Below are 13,258 nucleotides of genomic sequence, written 5' to 3'. Positions count from 1 at the left end.
GTAAATAATTAGGGTGTTTGACTTAATAATAGTTTGAAGATAAGTTAGGTTTGGTCTATTTTCCCTCACGAAAAATCTCAAAACTCACACGGATCCAAAAATTCAGATTCACCGGATTCGCACGAAGAACATCATCGTCCTCCTCCTCCAAGAGGAGCTTTCATTTTCAAATCTGTGAGATCTCAGACAATTTCTCTTTTACCGTCCTTTTCGATCGCCTTGAGGTTATTGTATCCTAAATCACGTCTCGTCGCAGATAATTCTCTCTCAGATCAGGATCAAACATGGGTTTCCTTATAACAACCCTAATCTTCGTCGTCGTTGGGATTATTGCTGCTTTATGCGCTAGAATCTGCTGCAACAGAGGTCCCTCCACGAATCTGTATGTTTCCTTGCTTTGCAAATTTGATATTTCTGAATCTTAGGTGTTAGTTAATTGACAATGATAGTGAGGGTAATTTGGAATCAATAGTTAATTGAAAAAGGAAACATAAAGGCTCAACATTTAGAGGGAAACTCCAAAGTCTTTGAATTGGTTGCTTGTCGTGGTGTAATATCTTCAACGAGCTTTGGTGATGTATGAATAGAACTCTTGTCACGGTTTCGTTTCTTGTGCTCTGAAAGTTTATGGATATGCTATACTTCGAAGTTGTTTGTATCATTCATCAAGCTTGCTTCAAGCTCTGTTATTTAATCTGTCTTCCTTGTTTCTTCGTGACTGTTTTGCTTTGCCTCTCATTCTGTAACCATGGAGTAAAATATCTCATCTCTATTTTGTGATAACAGGCTACATCTTACTTTGGTCATTACTGCCACGGTCTGCTGTTGGATGATGTAAGTTTATGTTTTGATATACCTTTTGCGTTGCTTTTCTAGCCATTGGTTTACATTTACAGCTCATTGTTTCTTCTTGGCATTTTCTTCATCTTCAATTTTGCGTTGATGTCAAAAGACCTGTTATTGTTTCCCCTCCTTCATCACTGTTTCTTTACAACAAAGTAGTCAAACTGCTTCTAGTCATAGTCTGAAAGTTTCCTAATTGAACTCATGAACATTGTCAAGGTTCTTTGTGCATCTGTATATCGAGTTTGATTCTATGTTGCTTGGTCACATTGTCTTACTTTTTTATCTCTTGACTATGGTAGGTGGGCAATTGTATATATTGCACAGATGAATCCTCTGATTGTCCCCATCCTAAGCGAAACAGAGTAGAATCCTCTCTCTACTCAGACAAGAAACCTCAAACTAGAAAAAGCATACGCAAAGTCAGTCGACTAATCCAATCCTTGTGTATCTTCAATCTTTAAACAGTTTTCCTGTTTGTAATTCTTATCTTGGGCATGTGAACAAATCAAAACCTTTTGGCCTCTTTACTATTTTGAGATTTTCTTGTATTCACTTCTCACCCTTTTGGCCACAATGTATTGTTAATTTAATAAGCTTTTCAAGTCATAATTTTGATTATGAACATCAATGTGAAACGTCGTCGTTTATGTGACTTAGAGGTTTAGAGGGTCCACTCGATCTCTTCACCTTTCCTTTGTGAGGAAAAAACACTCAACTGTTGATATTTTCTTCGTCGACACTAAAACCCTAAAAAGCCCATTTTTTTTGTCTCTCTTTCCTCTCTGAAAGCAGAGAAAGTAAACAATGGCGATAATTCCGTTAGCGCAGCTCAATGAACTAACGATTTCTTCATCGTCTTCTTCATTTCTTGCGAAATCGTTATGTTCTCATTCGTTGCATAGTAGCTGCGTTTGCGCAAGTACTAGAATCAGTCAATTCCGTGGTGGCTTCTCAAAACGAAGAAGCGATTCAACAAGGTCTAAATCGATGCGGTTGAGATGTTCCTTCTCTCCGATGGAGTCTGCGAGAATTAAGGTTGTTGGTGTCGGTGGTGGTGGTAACAATGCCGTTAACCGGATGATTTCAAGCGGTTTACAGGTCACATTTCTCAATCTCTTTCTCTCTACAAAGAAGAAGACATTGAACTTTTCTCATTTTGGGTTTTGATTGATTTATGGTTTGAATTCGTCTGTGTTCCAGAGTGTTGATTTCTATGCGATAAACACGGACTCTCAAGCTCTGTTACAGTCTTCTGCTGAGAACCCACTTCAAATTGGAGAGCTTTTAACTCGTGGGCTTGGTTAGTAGAGTTATACTATTATTTGTATAGATGTTGTGTGAGTTTTGACACTCAAAGCAACAAACTTGCGTCTCTGTTACTTGTTTTAATAGGTACTGGTGGAAACCCGCTTCTCGGTGAACAAGCTGCAGAAGAATCAAAAGATGCAATTGCTAATGCTCTTAAAGGATCAGACCTTGTTTTCATTACTGCTGGTATGGGTGGTGGAACAGGGTCTGGTGCTGCACCTGTGGTAGCTCAGATATCGAAGGATGCCGGTTATTTGACTGTTGGTGTTGTTACCTATCCGTTTAGCTTTGAAGGACGTAAAAGATCTTTGCAGGTTGGTGTTGACACTGTTTCAAGTTGAATTGGTTTAACTCTTAAGTCTTGATATGGATCCATGCCTAATTTGGTTATTTTTCTCTAGGCACTGGAAGCTATTGAAAAGCTCCAAAAGAATGTTGATACCCTTATTGTGATTCCAAATGATCGTCTGCTAGATATTGCTGATGAACAGACACCTCTTCAGGATGCTTTTCTTCTTGCAGATGATGTTTTACGCCAAGGAGTACAAGGAATCTCAGATATTATTACTGTAAGTCTGTGTATTGTATAAAGCGTAACAAGTTGGTTTATGAAAGCTCATTGATTGATCCCCAAAGAAAGATCCTGAGGAAACAGTATTTATTGTTCTTTTTCAGATACCTGGACTGGTCAATGTAGATTTTGCGGATGTGAAGGCAGTTATGAAAGATTCTGGAACTGCAATGCTCGGGGTAGGTGTTTCTTCCAGCAAGAACCGGGCAGAAGAAGCAGCTGAACAAGCGACTTTGGCTCCATTGATCGGATCATCCATACAATCAGCTACTGGTGTCGTCTACAACATCACTGGTGGAAAAGACATAACTTTGCAAGAAGTGAACCGAGTATCACAGGTACCGTATTTTTGTCCTGGTGTACTCGGTTTTGCTTCAATTTGGGTATATACCGTATTATAATGCACAGATTTCGGACTTTTTGCAGGTCGTGACAAGTTTGGCAGACCCATCAGCCAACATCATATTTGGAGCCGTTGTGGATGATCGTTACACCGGAGAGATTCATGTAACCATAATCGCCACGGGCTTCTCACAGTCATTCCAGAAGACACTTCTGACTGATCCAAGAGCAGCTAAACTCCTGGACAAAATGGGATCATCAGGTCAACAAGAGAACAAAGGAATGTCTCTGCCTCACCAGAAGCAGTCTCCATCAACTATCTCTACCAAATCATCTTCTCCCCGTAGACTTTTCTTCTAGTTTTCTTTTTTGCCTTTTCGGTTTTAAGCATCAAAAATGTAACGATCTTCAGGCTCAAATATCAATTACATTTTATTTTTCTCCAAATTGTCTCTAAATCAAAAACTAACGTTTCGATCATTATGCTAACCTAAGGCAAATCCATAACGTCATTTGGTAAACATGACTGTAAAGTCACAGGCACAGATTGGATGGAACTTGGCTTCAATGATTTATCACGGGGATCTTGAAGAGATATAAACTTGTGAAACTTGATCCTGCTATGGCAGAAAGGAAATGAGTTTTTGACTTATGATCCCAAGACCGTGGAAGGTTTTTGACACACAACATAACTAAAGTAGATTAACATATGCATATCAATCTCACTTAGAATATATAAAAATAGATTCCATGTTTCAAGATTTAAAAAGAAAAGACGAGATTCCAGCCTCAAACTCATTTCCAAACAACTACTGATGAGATACAAATTGAGGAAGAAGATTACGTGGCCAAGAGTTTGAGTTATTTTAATTATTGTAGTTAGTGGCAATGTGTTTACTTACCCACGTTTCACGTGCCTTAGTTGTTACTTTATTTTCTTGTGTATTCAAGCATGTTTATTGCACAATCTAAGGGGAAGAAAAAAATTGTAGTAACTTGTTCTAAAGTCTTTGAGAACCAAAGTGTTCTTGTCTTTGTTCTTGATCAACATTGATTGTCCTATAACTGGGACCTATCAAACTACTCTATATTTTGAGGTGGAATATGGTAACCGGGCCCGATTCTAGTATTATGAGCAAAGATGGAGTAATCAGCCAGCTTGACAAATCCGGTTTCACCGACATCCGCGAGTTCGACGTGGTTAGGGAGCATGATGCCGGGAAAGGAGCTAACAGGTACACAAAATGGTTCAGACTTTGAGAGGAAAATGCAGAGATCTCCAATGTCTTGAGTGTAAACACTAAACAGCGTTCCCTTTATAGTCTAGCTTGAACACCATTAAAGCTTTTGTTTTCAGTTTCGACATACCTCTCCAGACGGCTTTCCTATACCACTTAACTAAGAAAGTTTCACCGGTGGTTCTTGACTCCAACAAGTGTTCGCTTTTGTAGCACGAATCCATAAGCTCTCGTTTGGTCTTTGTCAGCTTGGGAAGGTTTAGGAACTGCAACCTCTGAAATGGGTTTTGCTTCTGTGTGTGGAGATCCCATGATCCAATGATATGGCCTCCAGATCCGAGTATGCGAAACATCTCATCTTTCTCCGAAAACATGACACGAGAGGAGTAGAAGCAGGGGTTTGCGATTCTGATGTTGATCCACTCGGAATTACTTTTAGCCGGTCTGCAAAAGCTTATTTGAGGTCCCAAGAACTTGACCGCCACGACACAGTCCTCATCCTCAGGAGAAGATGAGGACATTGACACATTGGTAACGATTTGAGTTTGGCAATGAGGCAGAGTTACAAGAGGAGGCAGGGGAATACGTTTTGGTTCTGTATAGGATGCATTTGGGTTTAGATCATCTTGGAGACGCAGTATTCCGTCTTCCTTCAAAGTAGCTACCCAACCATGGGATGACCCGATCGTTGCCATTGGAATATCCACCAACTCCATAGCCACCTTCTTTTCCAAATCAGTGAGATGATATTCATTATGATATTTAACGACGAGTTTTCCGAGACCCCTTCCACAAGGATCAGCGTCAATGATGGTACAAGGAGGGGTTTGCAACAAGGAAGTTGAGAAGCCATTAGAGAGAGGAGGAGAGGATCTTACCAACCCAGGTTTCCTCCGAAAGCAGATCTTCAAGGGCTGGTTGAGAAGCAGAGACATGAGTAATGTTCTTAAGCGAAAACCAAGAGATTAGAAGGCTGAATTAATACAGAGGAAAGGACTTGCCCAACAAGTTTCCCACCACTAAATTAATTATGGTCATACACAATCTTAATTGGATTTCATTTCAAATGTGGTCAAACGCTCCATTAATCTCTTAATTGGACCTTGCACACCAAGTTTTCTCCAAATTGTCAAGACTCAAATTCTAAAAATGATGAACTTACAATTGTTGAGGAGAAATAAAGTGAGGGGCCGGAAAGGAGAAATCGGCAGAAACACTTGAGGTATAGGTAAAGAACGAATGATCATTTTCTTGTGCATCAATCAATCAGTAGGGTTTCCAAAAGATCCATGGGGGCTCTTCTCTCACAATTTTTCTTTTTCTTGTTGTAAAAGTGGCATTACACACAAAAGAGAGAGAAAATAAACAAGAAGCTTTTAAGACACAAAGATTCTATCAAACGGACCCTTTGTGTAGAGATCTCTTTGGCAACACATGGATTATAGATTCTTCTGCATTTTACAACCTATACACCGATGATTTTGGGTAGTTTTCTTGCTCTGCAATGAGAAGAAAGAACCAATTTCTGAGTTCCAGTTTCTGTTTTCACTGTTTTGCGTCTCACAGGAAATAATCAGGTGCAGGTTTCTTGGCTAGAGCTCCTCTCGATTCCTGCATCCATAGTCACGTTATGCCTGACAAATCAAACCAGAATTTGGACAGGAAGTTAGATAGGTCAGGATCTTACTTGTGGGGCTGCATCGAAGACACGAAACTCCTTATCTAGATTCTCATCGAGCTCTAGAATTGCAGCAACATTACCGCATCTGGACCACATTCAAACACAAGTAACATGAACACTCAAGGCAAAGGAAACAATATAATATGTGTAAGGTTGTGAGTATCTATCTAATTAATTACCTATAACAGTAATTTGGGGCAGACCAAACAGTGACTATCTGGCTATTGAACATCCATTTGTAACCTTCCATAACTAGCTGATGAGCTCGACATATGTAATCAATGTTGTTTGAGTGGTTAAAAGACGTAACAACACTGCCGCCAAAAAGGAAGCCGGCACCACGGGGACTCAATCCCCAGCCATCAACAATATCTTCTGGATCAGACCATAAAAGATCACACATGGCACCATCATGTGGTACTTCTTGCTTTCGATCAATAGCCCTGATCTGCCACAAGAAATGTATGAATTGACTAGTCAGTTATATATCCTTATAGCTAAAACCTTATGATTATATCAGCACTTTCTCAACCTGGTCTAGAGTCATAATAGCTGGAGAGAGACCTCCATGAACACAAAATATCTTGTTCTCGACAAGAGCTGAAAGACTTAGACAAATAAAAGACAGGAAGTTTCCATTACATTAACCGAAATAATCTCTACATGGAACTCCAAAACAAAAGCCGAAAAGGGGTGTGTACCTCAAGTAGTCAAAGATATCTGTGCAGTATCTCCAGACATTTACAGAGCCATATTTACGCAGGCACTCGTCATAAAATCCATATACCTACTAAAATCAGACTCTTAAATAGTCTGAAAGTATACACACGAACCAAAGTTTCCTAAAAAGACTCAACTCACCTGCGTAATCTGCCGGCTCTCGTGATTCCCTCTAATGAGAGTTATACGGTCTGGATATCTAACCTGAGAATATAAAAAGTAATCAACTTGAGGGATTCTAGAACCCATTTGCAGAGAAGACTATCCAAATAATTGAACAAACCATAGTAAACACACTGTTGAGCAATTTCTTATTACCTTGAGAGCTAGAAGAAGTAGAAATGTCTCAACTGAATAAAAACCTCGGTCAACAAAATCTCCAAGAAACAAATAACTTGTCTTAGGGCAATCACCGCCGACTTTGAAAAGCTCTTTCATGTCATAGAACTGCCCATGGATGTCGCCACATATCTAAATCCATAAAACAAAACAAAATCTAAGGATAAATCAACTAGCAAGACACTCTCCATGAAATCTTCAGACTTGTAAGCACTCCAATTTAAAGAAGCAATTGTTGCAGAGTCTTTAGATAACAATGTATATAGCATCCCTAAAACATAGGAACCAAAATTTCCTACATAATTTCAAAAAACCAATACCTAGTAAACCATCCACAAAAACCCTAATTTAAACCACATCATTTCTAATTCCGAATCCAAACTAACTACAACGGTTCTGAGTCACAATTATGCACAAAATCCAAGAACCCAATTTCAATTTTCATTAGATTCCTCAACTCACAAGCTTTGACTTTCATGGGTTCTCTCCAAAACTCAATCTTCAAACATCAGTAGGGATAAATTCTGAAACTTGAATCGTGGAAAATAACTTACAGTGACAGGAGCATCGACTCTTTGAACATTGCTCTCTTCAACTAGAATCTCCATAGCTTTGAGACAAAGAGCTTTCACTTCTGATTCCTTCAAAGGCTCGCAGCGTTTAAGCTGCTCTATTTGCTGGTCTATGTCTGACATTTTCTCTCTTCCTTCTCTTTTTTTTCTTCTTCCACCTTTCTTCACAGACAACTAATGGAAAGAAAATAAAAACCCTAATTTCGATAATCAGACGCAAAATTCACGAAACCCTTAAAATCTGGCAAAAAGTCGTGTTCTTCTTCTTCCCCAGGAGAGGCTTTGCTCCTCTCCGAAGGGGTGTTTTCTCCCCAAATTCTCTCTCTCTCTTTCTTTCTCTCTCAGTCTCTCTGTTTTAATGTTTGTTTTTGAATCCGGTCCTTCTATTTTTGATTAAATACCAAATTTGCCGCGTATATTTTAAGAACACATTGTTAGCCCCCAATCTCTTAATTTGGGCCAGATATCATCCGTTAGATTCGACTATTGGCCCATCAGTAACACATAAACTAGGCTGAAATTCACTTAACGCAGATTAAAAGCTAGTGCGATACAAAAAAGAACGAATCAATTAATGGCTTAACTAGATGATTGCCCGCGCGCATGCGCGGAAATAATGCTTTACAAATGGTAAAATCATGTGAGATAAGAGATTGTTTAGGTGTTAGTGTAAGAAAATATGGTAAATTGTTTAGGGTTTAGTGTAATAAAACATGGTAAATGTTGAATTTTAAGAACACATTGTTAGCCCCCAATCCCTTAATTTGGGCCAGATATCATCCGTTAGATTCGACTATTGGCCCATCAGTAACACATAAACTAGGCTGAAATTCACTTAACGCAGATTCAAAGCTAGTGCGATACAAAAAAGAACGAATCAATTAATGGCTTAATGAGTTCATTTGGTTGACATTACCTTCATTAAAAAAGTAATCATATTAAAAAAAAAATCAGAGATAAAGTAGATCGCTTAATTTACTTATTTTGATTAGCATCGGGTTTTCGGATTATTGTAGTGCATGACTAATGTAGTAATAAACATATTTTCTGATAGGAGTTTTGCGCAAATCCACCACGGATAAAGCACCAAAGCCAAAGTCCAAGAATCCAAAGTAGCCTAATTAGGTTATGTTAAACTGAAGTACGGTGTGACAAATACAATGTCATCAGTTTTGTTGTGATCAGATAAATTTAGTTTATTTGAAGTTATATACACATGCATAAAATAAAAGCATAAATAAACTAGTATGATCGAAAACTTAATTAGCCATATTGACAGAAAGAGAAGTATAGATCAAGAATGACATTTATAAGAAGTCAAACAATGGTAGTAAAATTGATGATGTGTGTTGTAACTATTGGAGAAAGAAAGTAAATTATAGGTCAAAGCCAAAGGAAATAAAACATAAGAGTAAAGGGAATGTTGAGGATCGAAGAAAAGACCCTTTGCTTTTTGACCTAATTACAAAGACTTCCTATTTGTTTTATTTTTAGATTGCATTGGAAAACCACAGTTTTCTTGAAGTTTGGTGAGCATTTAATTTTCAGTTAAGAGTAAAACAAAATCGTAATGCGCAAGAAGATAAGCCATACATAATCTGTGGTCGATGTCTTCGGGTAAGAAACATGGTTTTGTGTGTGTGTGTCAAACTGCGAATTAATAAAATAATCAACGTTTGCAACCTTCAAAAACTCTCAATCGTAATGAAACAATTAAACCATCTCGCTTTAACCGGACACTAACAGAAGATGATGCGATCGAAACCTTAAACATTATTAAGACTAGAGAACAAATAAGTATAACTCCTTAGCCCTTGTGATGATGTTAATTAGTAGGAAGCCTCATGCCTTCATGGGAGACCAAAAAAAGTACTAGTATTATTAATATTTAGTGCAAAGAAATTAATTGAATAGTCGAATGGTGCGTAATCTAATATTTTCTCCCCTAACTAACCGTTAATCGTTTTGTTGTCTAATAATGAGCAAGAGTCCATTACAAATAAATTGTCCAATAATCACTAGCTGACATAGACTATCATATAGGTTGATGCTCGTTTAGTGATACATTATTATTTTCACTACTAATCAATAATCATCAAACTTGAGGTCAAATAATGTTCTAGGAGACGGTTTTAAAATTTGTGGATTGTTTAAATTTGGTTACTTCCTTGCTACAAAAATATATTGTAGTAGTTCTTGATCACTTTCTCTACTTTTTTCTTTTCTTTTCACCTAATATTTGAAGTATATATATACTATATATATATAGGACTATATCGATATGATTTTATATGCTACTAAAAAATTTATACGGTTCATTTCTTGAAAATTAGGCATCATACATGTCGTTTCTTGGGTTAGTCTAATTTGAAAGTTAGACATCATAGATATGCAGTTAAATTAAAGACTAAAATAATTAAAGAGCACATATTGGGGCCTAGTGTTACGTGAAACAGCGAGGATCACGGTAACTATATGTGAAAAGACTCAAAAACTATATTAATAAAACAGACTTCCTGGTCTTCTGGTTATTAATCCAATTTGCTTTCCACGTTAGTGACATTATAAATTACACACTATATATAAGAATATTTGCATGAAAATAGAAAAAAATCTGAGTAGCAACTTAATTAGTATGAAACCAACCATTTTTTTGTCCAAACAAACCATTTTTTTTGTCCAAACAAAAACCAATGTGATTTTTGAAACATTTTAGATGATTTTTGAACATTTTGTTTAACTGTTGCGTAACAAGTTGTTTTTTCATATATCATGTTATATTTCTATGTAAGCATCTAATTTGTTAAGTAAAGTTTTTATATTGTTGGGTTAGATTTTAAAAGTCTAAATCTGTAGATGTTTTAAACTGGCCAACAAAAAGTATCAGTATTTCAGACTTTCAGTTAGTAGTTGTGGCAGAATTAGGTATACACGAGAACCCATATGGTTTTATCCGAGATTATTAAATCATATCAACGATAACTAACGGTAAAAATCGTTACACGAGTATACCTGATCTAGGTTTACATGCCTATTATATTGCTTAGTGAAGCGGTTGAGTATATATTTAACTTTAATTGATTGGTCTATGAGCAATTAAGTATTTAAATAAAAAATCATCTAAGTCTCATCAATGTCTTCAAATTCCAAATAATCTCTTTGAATTTTAGCTAGCTGGTAATATATTAACTAAATCTATCCTAAACTTATTTTGAAAAATTGCTTTGAATCATAATACTACTTTGTAGTAAAAATATAAAACTTTGTAACTTTAACACCATTAATGATTAAAGGTCTATAAAATTAAAACTCTAAAAGGTAATTATGATAATAATCAGTAACAATAAATTAATTTTATATAGGCTGAGGAAATTATTCATGTATGAATATTAAATTCGTGACCAACTCGCATAATTGTGAGACGACTCTCGTTACTTGAAAGTTTGTAGTCATTGACAAATCCAAATTCCAATTAAGTATCACATATCATTAGTCAATAATCTCCTTTCGCTACCCTTTTTGTAGCTCATTTGATAATTGTTAAAATGTGCCAAAAAGAAAGATGGGTTTGTTACGTAATTAGTCAGTAATCTTGCGATAAGAATACATAAACGAATACAGAAAGAGAGAAAGATAGGAATTAACAAGGGCATGAAAAACGATAACTAAAACCCTAAGAAGAGCAATCTAATCATAAGAACAAAAAAAAAAGTGGTTAAAATATCGAAATTAAATGGAAAAAACAAATTCTAATTACCGTATTTAGTGAAACAAGAATGACAACAGCCAAAAGATATTAAAATGTTTCAACAACATCTGAATAAAATGTTAAAAGTCTAAGAATACCGCAAATTAACTTAAGGAATTAGTAAAAAAAATAGTTACCCTCCTAAATCTGAAGTTTGTAATTTTCTAATAGTAGTATTAAATTGGGTAATATTACTAACTAGCCAAATTTGACACATAAATTAAGAAACTAGCAGAGAGAGAAAATTCTGTCGGAAAACAGCATGGACCCACCTTGTCTGAAGAGGTGAAATAACAAAACCATCCTCCGTTTGTTTTGAGATCTACAGTAGGCGACATTGTTTCGTGATATTTTTCAAAATAGCACGTAAGATCTAAATTTCACATGTTATATTTAACTAAAATACATGCTATTTAAAAAAACGTAGTGAATTTTTAAGAAAAAACTTTATTACGTAGTGTTTTTTTTTTAAAAAAACATTGTTACGGAAAAATTAAACTTGAATAGAATCTTTTATAAAGAAATAACATGTGATCTTAATAAAAACCGTGAATTACTAGCAAATAAGAATCGTTTTTTAAAGAAATTACATGTGATCATAATAAAAACGTGTATTACTACAAAATAACATGATAGCGAAAGATATTAAACTGAATAGAGTGTTTTTTCAAAGAAATAACATGTGATCTTAATAAAAACCGTGAATTACTAGAAAATAAAAATCTTTTTTGAAGAAAATCACATGTGATCATAATAAAAAACGTGTATTACTATAAAATAACATGATAGAGAAAGATATTAAACTGAATAGAGTGTTTTTTCAAAAAATATCATGTGCTCTTTATAAATAACGTGTAAAACCGGAAAATAATATGATAAAAAGAGATATATTATTCTATCACATGTAATTCGAGAAAAAAACATGTTATAAAAGGCATGTGTGTAATTTCACGTGCTTTCCGACATCCAACAGACAAAGTACTGTAGCTCATGGCTATTTTCTTAATTCTTTTTGAATCCATGGCTATTTACTATAAATTCTCTATTAAATTTGGTGGTTATTTTGGAAATTAAACATTAAATGTAGTACTACGTAAATTATAAATCAGAATTACCCAAAGAACTTGATTAGATTGTAGAAGTATAGAACAGTATGACTTTATTTTCACGACTCTTGTAGTCTTGTGGCATGCTAATGAAAATTTTTTTGTTGGCTTAATATAAGATACATCGGACCCACTTGTATCTTTTATTCTTTGTATATATATTTGCTAATTAATTATTCATTTTTATCTAACATCATATCACCAATGAAATTCATGCAACAATACCTATCCATATGTGACTTACAATCGTCTTACTCAAGTGACATTTCCCATATTTAAAAAGATCTATTAGTTATACTTCATTTAAATGACTAGAAAACCCTTATAGTATGAATGATTGTAGATTAAGATATTCAAATTTTAATTTATTTTGTTACCAATGATTGTAACTATAAATCTATATTAGTCTTGAATTTAAGGATATTTATAAGATTGAATACAATTACAGATTTACAGGTTTCATGTTTTATGTACAAAGAATGTTCTTATACATAGTTTTATAGTTACTTTGGTTGGACATTTTAGATCAGATATTCAAATTTTTATCATATATGTGAAATATTCATGTCAAATAAGGGTAATGATATTCAAGTACAGGTCGAATACATATATCACAATTTTCTAAAATATTAATTTGATATTTAGCCACCCCTGAAACTATAAACTTATACACACTTTTAAGAGCATAAAGAAATATGTTTACCGAATTTTGCGACAGCTTAAATCTGAATCTAACATGTCTAACCCAAAAATGCAACAACATATATGCAAAGGAAAAAACCAAAAT

The 13,258-nt window shown here is 35.2% G+C and overlaps 4 protein-coding genes across 4 annotated transcripts; 2 read left to right on the top strand and 2 right to left on the bottom strand.

Annotated features, from left to right (window-relative positions):
* The first annotated feature begins 57 nt into the window (after positions 1–57).
* LOC9302159 (V-type proton ATPase subunit e1) lies at positions 58–1,405 on the top strand. Its single transcript, XM_002866039.2, has 4 exons — positions 58–174; positions 257–382; positions 787–834; positions 1,146–1,405. Exons 2-4 carry the CDS (start codon positions 285–287, stop codon positions 1,210–1,212), a joined length of 213 nt encoding a protein of 70 aa, XP_002866085.1. The 5' UTR covers positions 58–174; positions 257–284; the 3' UTR covers positions 1,213–1,405.
* A 138-nt stretch (positions 1,406–1,543) lies between these two features.
* Positions 1,544–3,547, top strand: LOC9300465 (cell division protein FtsZ homolog 1, chloroplastic). Its single transcript, XM_002866038.2, has 6 exons — positions 1,544–1,944; positions 2,047–2,146; positions 2,239–2,468; positions 2,556–2,723; positions 2,830–3,063; positions 3,152–3,547. Exons 1-6 carry the CDS (start codon positions 1,651–1,653, stop codon positions 3,425–3,427), a joined length of 1,302 nt encoding a protein of 433 aa, XP_002866084.1. The 5' UTR covers positions 1,544–1,650; the 3' UTR covers positions 3,428–3,547.
* Positions 3,442–5,474, bottom strand: LOC9300464. Its single transcript, XM_002864342.2, is given in 2 exon segments — positions 3,442–4,372; positions 4,374–5,474. Coding segments are annotated over 2 exon segments (1,092 nt in total). The 5' UTR covers positions 5,241–5,474; the 3' UTR covers positions 3,442–4,147.
* A 101-nt stretch (positions 5,475–5,575) lies between these two features.
* On the bottom strand, positions 5,576–7,957 carry LOC9302158 (serine/threonine-protein phosphatase PP-X isozyme 2). Its single transcript, XM_021029037.1, has 8 exons — positions 7,600–7,957; positions 7,025–7,177; positions 6,848–6,910; positions 6,688–6,773; positions 6,519–6,594; positions 6,166–6,434; positions 5,993–6,071; positions 5,576–5,916 (listed from the first exon to the last, which is right to left on the bottom strand). Exons 1-8 carry the CDS (start codon positions 7,738–7,740, stop codon positions 5,866–5,868), a joined length of 918 nt encoding a protein of 305 aa, XP_020884696.1. The 5' UTR covers positions 7,741–7,957; the 3' UTR covers positions 5,576–5,865.
* Positions 7,958–13,258: the final 5,301 nt, after the last annotated feature.

The sequence above is a fragment of the Arabidopsis lyrata genome (genome assembly GCF_000004255.2).
Source record: "Arabidopsis lyrata subsp. lyrata unplaced genomic scaffold ARALYscaffold_8, whole genome shotgun sequence".
In the NCBI taxonomy this organism is placed as follows: Eukaryota; Viridiplantae; Streptophyta; class Magnoliopsida; order Brassicales; family Brassicaceae; genus Arabidopsis; species Arabidopsis lyrata.
The sequence above is the reverse complement of the archived record's forward strand: the minus strand, read 5'-3'. Positions and strand labels throughout refer to the sequence as shown.

Coding starts and splice junctions, on each gene's coding strand:
- LOC9302158 (XM_021029037.1), bottom strand. CDS start 7,740: ATGTCAGACATAGACCAGCAAATAGAGCAGCTTAAACGCTGCGAGCCT. Junction 7,178..7,599: donor GAGTCGATGCTCCTGTCACT/GTAAGTTATTTT, acceptor TTATGGATTTAG/ATATGTGGCGACATCCATGG. Junction 6,435..6,518: donor CTATTATGACTCTAGACCAG/GTTGAGAAAGTG, acceptor TTCTTGTGGCAG/ATCAGGGCTATTGATCGAAA.
- LOC9300465 (XM_002866038.2), top strand. CDS start 1,651: ATGGCGATAATTCCGTTAGCGCAGCTCAATGAACTAACGATTTCTTCA. Junction 2,469..2,555: donor GACGTAAAAGATCTTTGCAG/GTTGGTGTTGAC, acceptor ATTTTTCTCTAG/GCACTGGAAGCTATTGAAAA. Junction 3,064..3,151: donor AAGTGAACCGAGTATCACAG/GTACCGTATTTT, acceptor GACTTTTTGCAG/GTCGTGACAAGTTTGGCAGA.
- LOC9302159 (XM_002866039.2), top strand. CDS start 285: ATGGGTTTCCTTATAACAACCCTAATCTTCGTCGTCGTTGGGATTATT. Junction 383..786: donor AGAGGTCCCTCCACGAATCT/GTATGTTTCCTT, acceptor TTGTGATAACAG/GCTACATCTTACTTTGGTCA. Junction 835..1,145: donor ACGGTCTGCTGTTGGATGAT/GTAAGTTTATGT, acceptor TGACTATGGTAG/GTGGGCAATTGTATATATTG.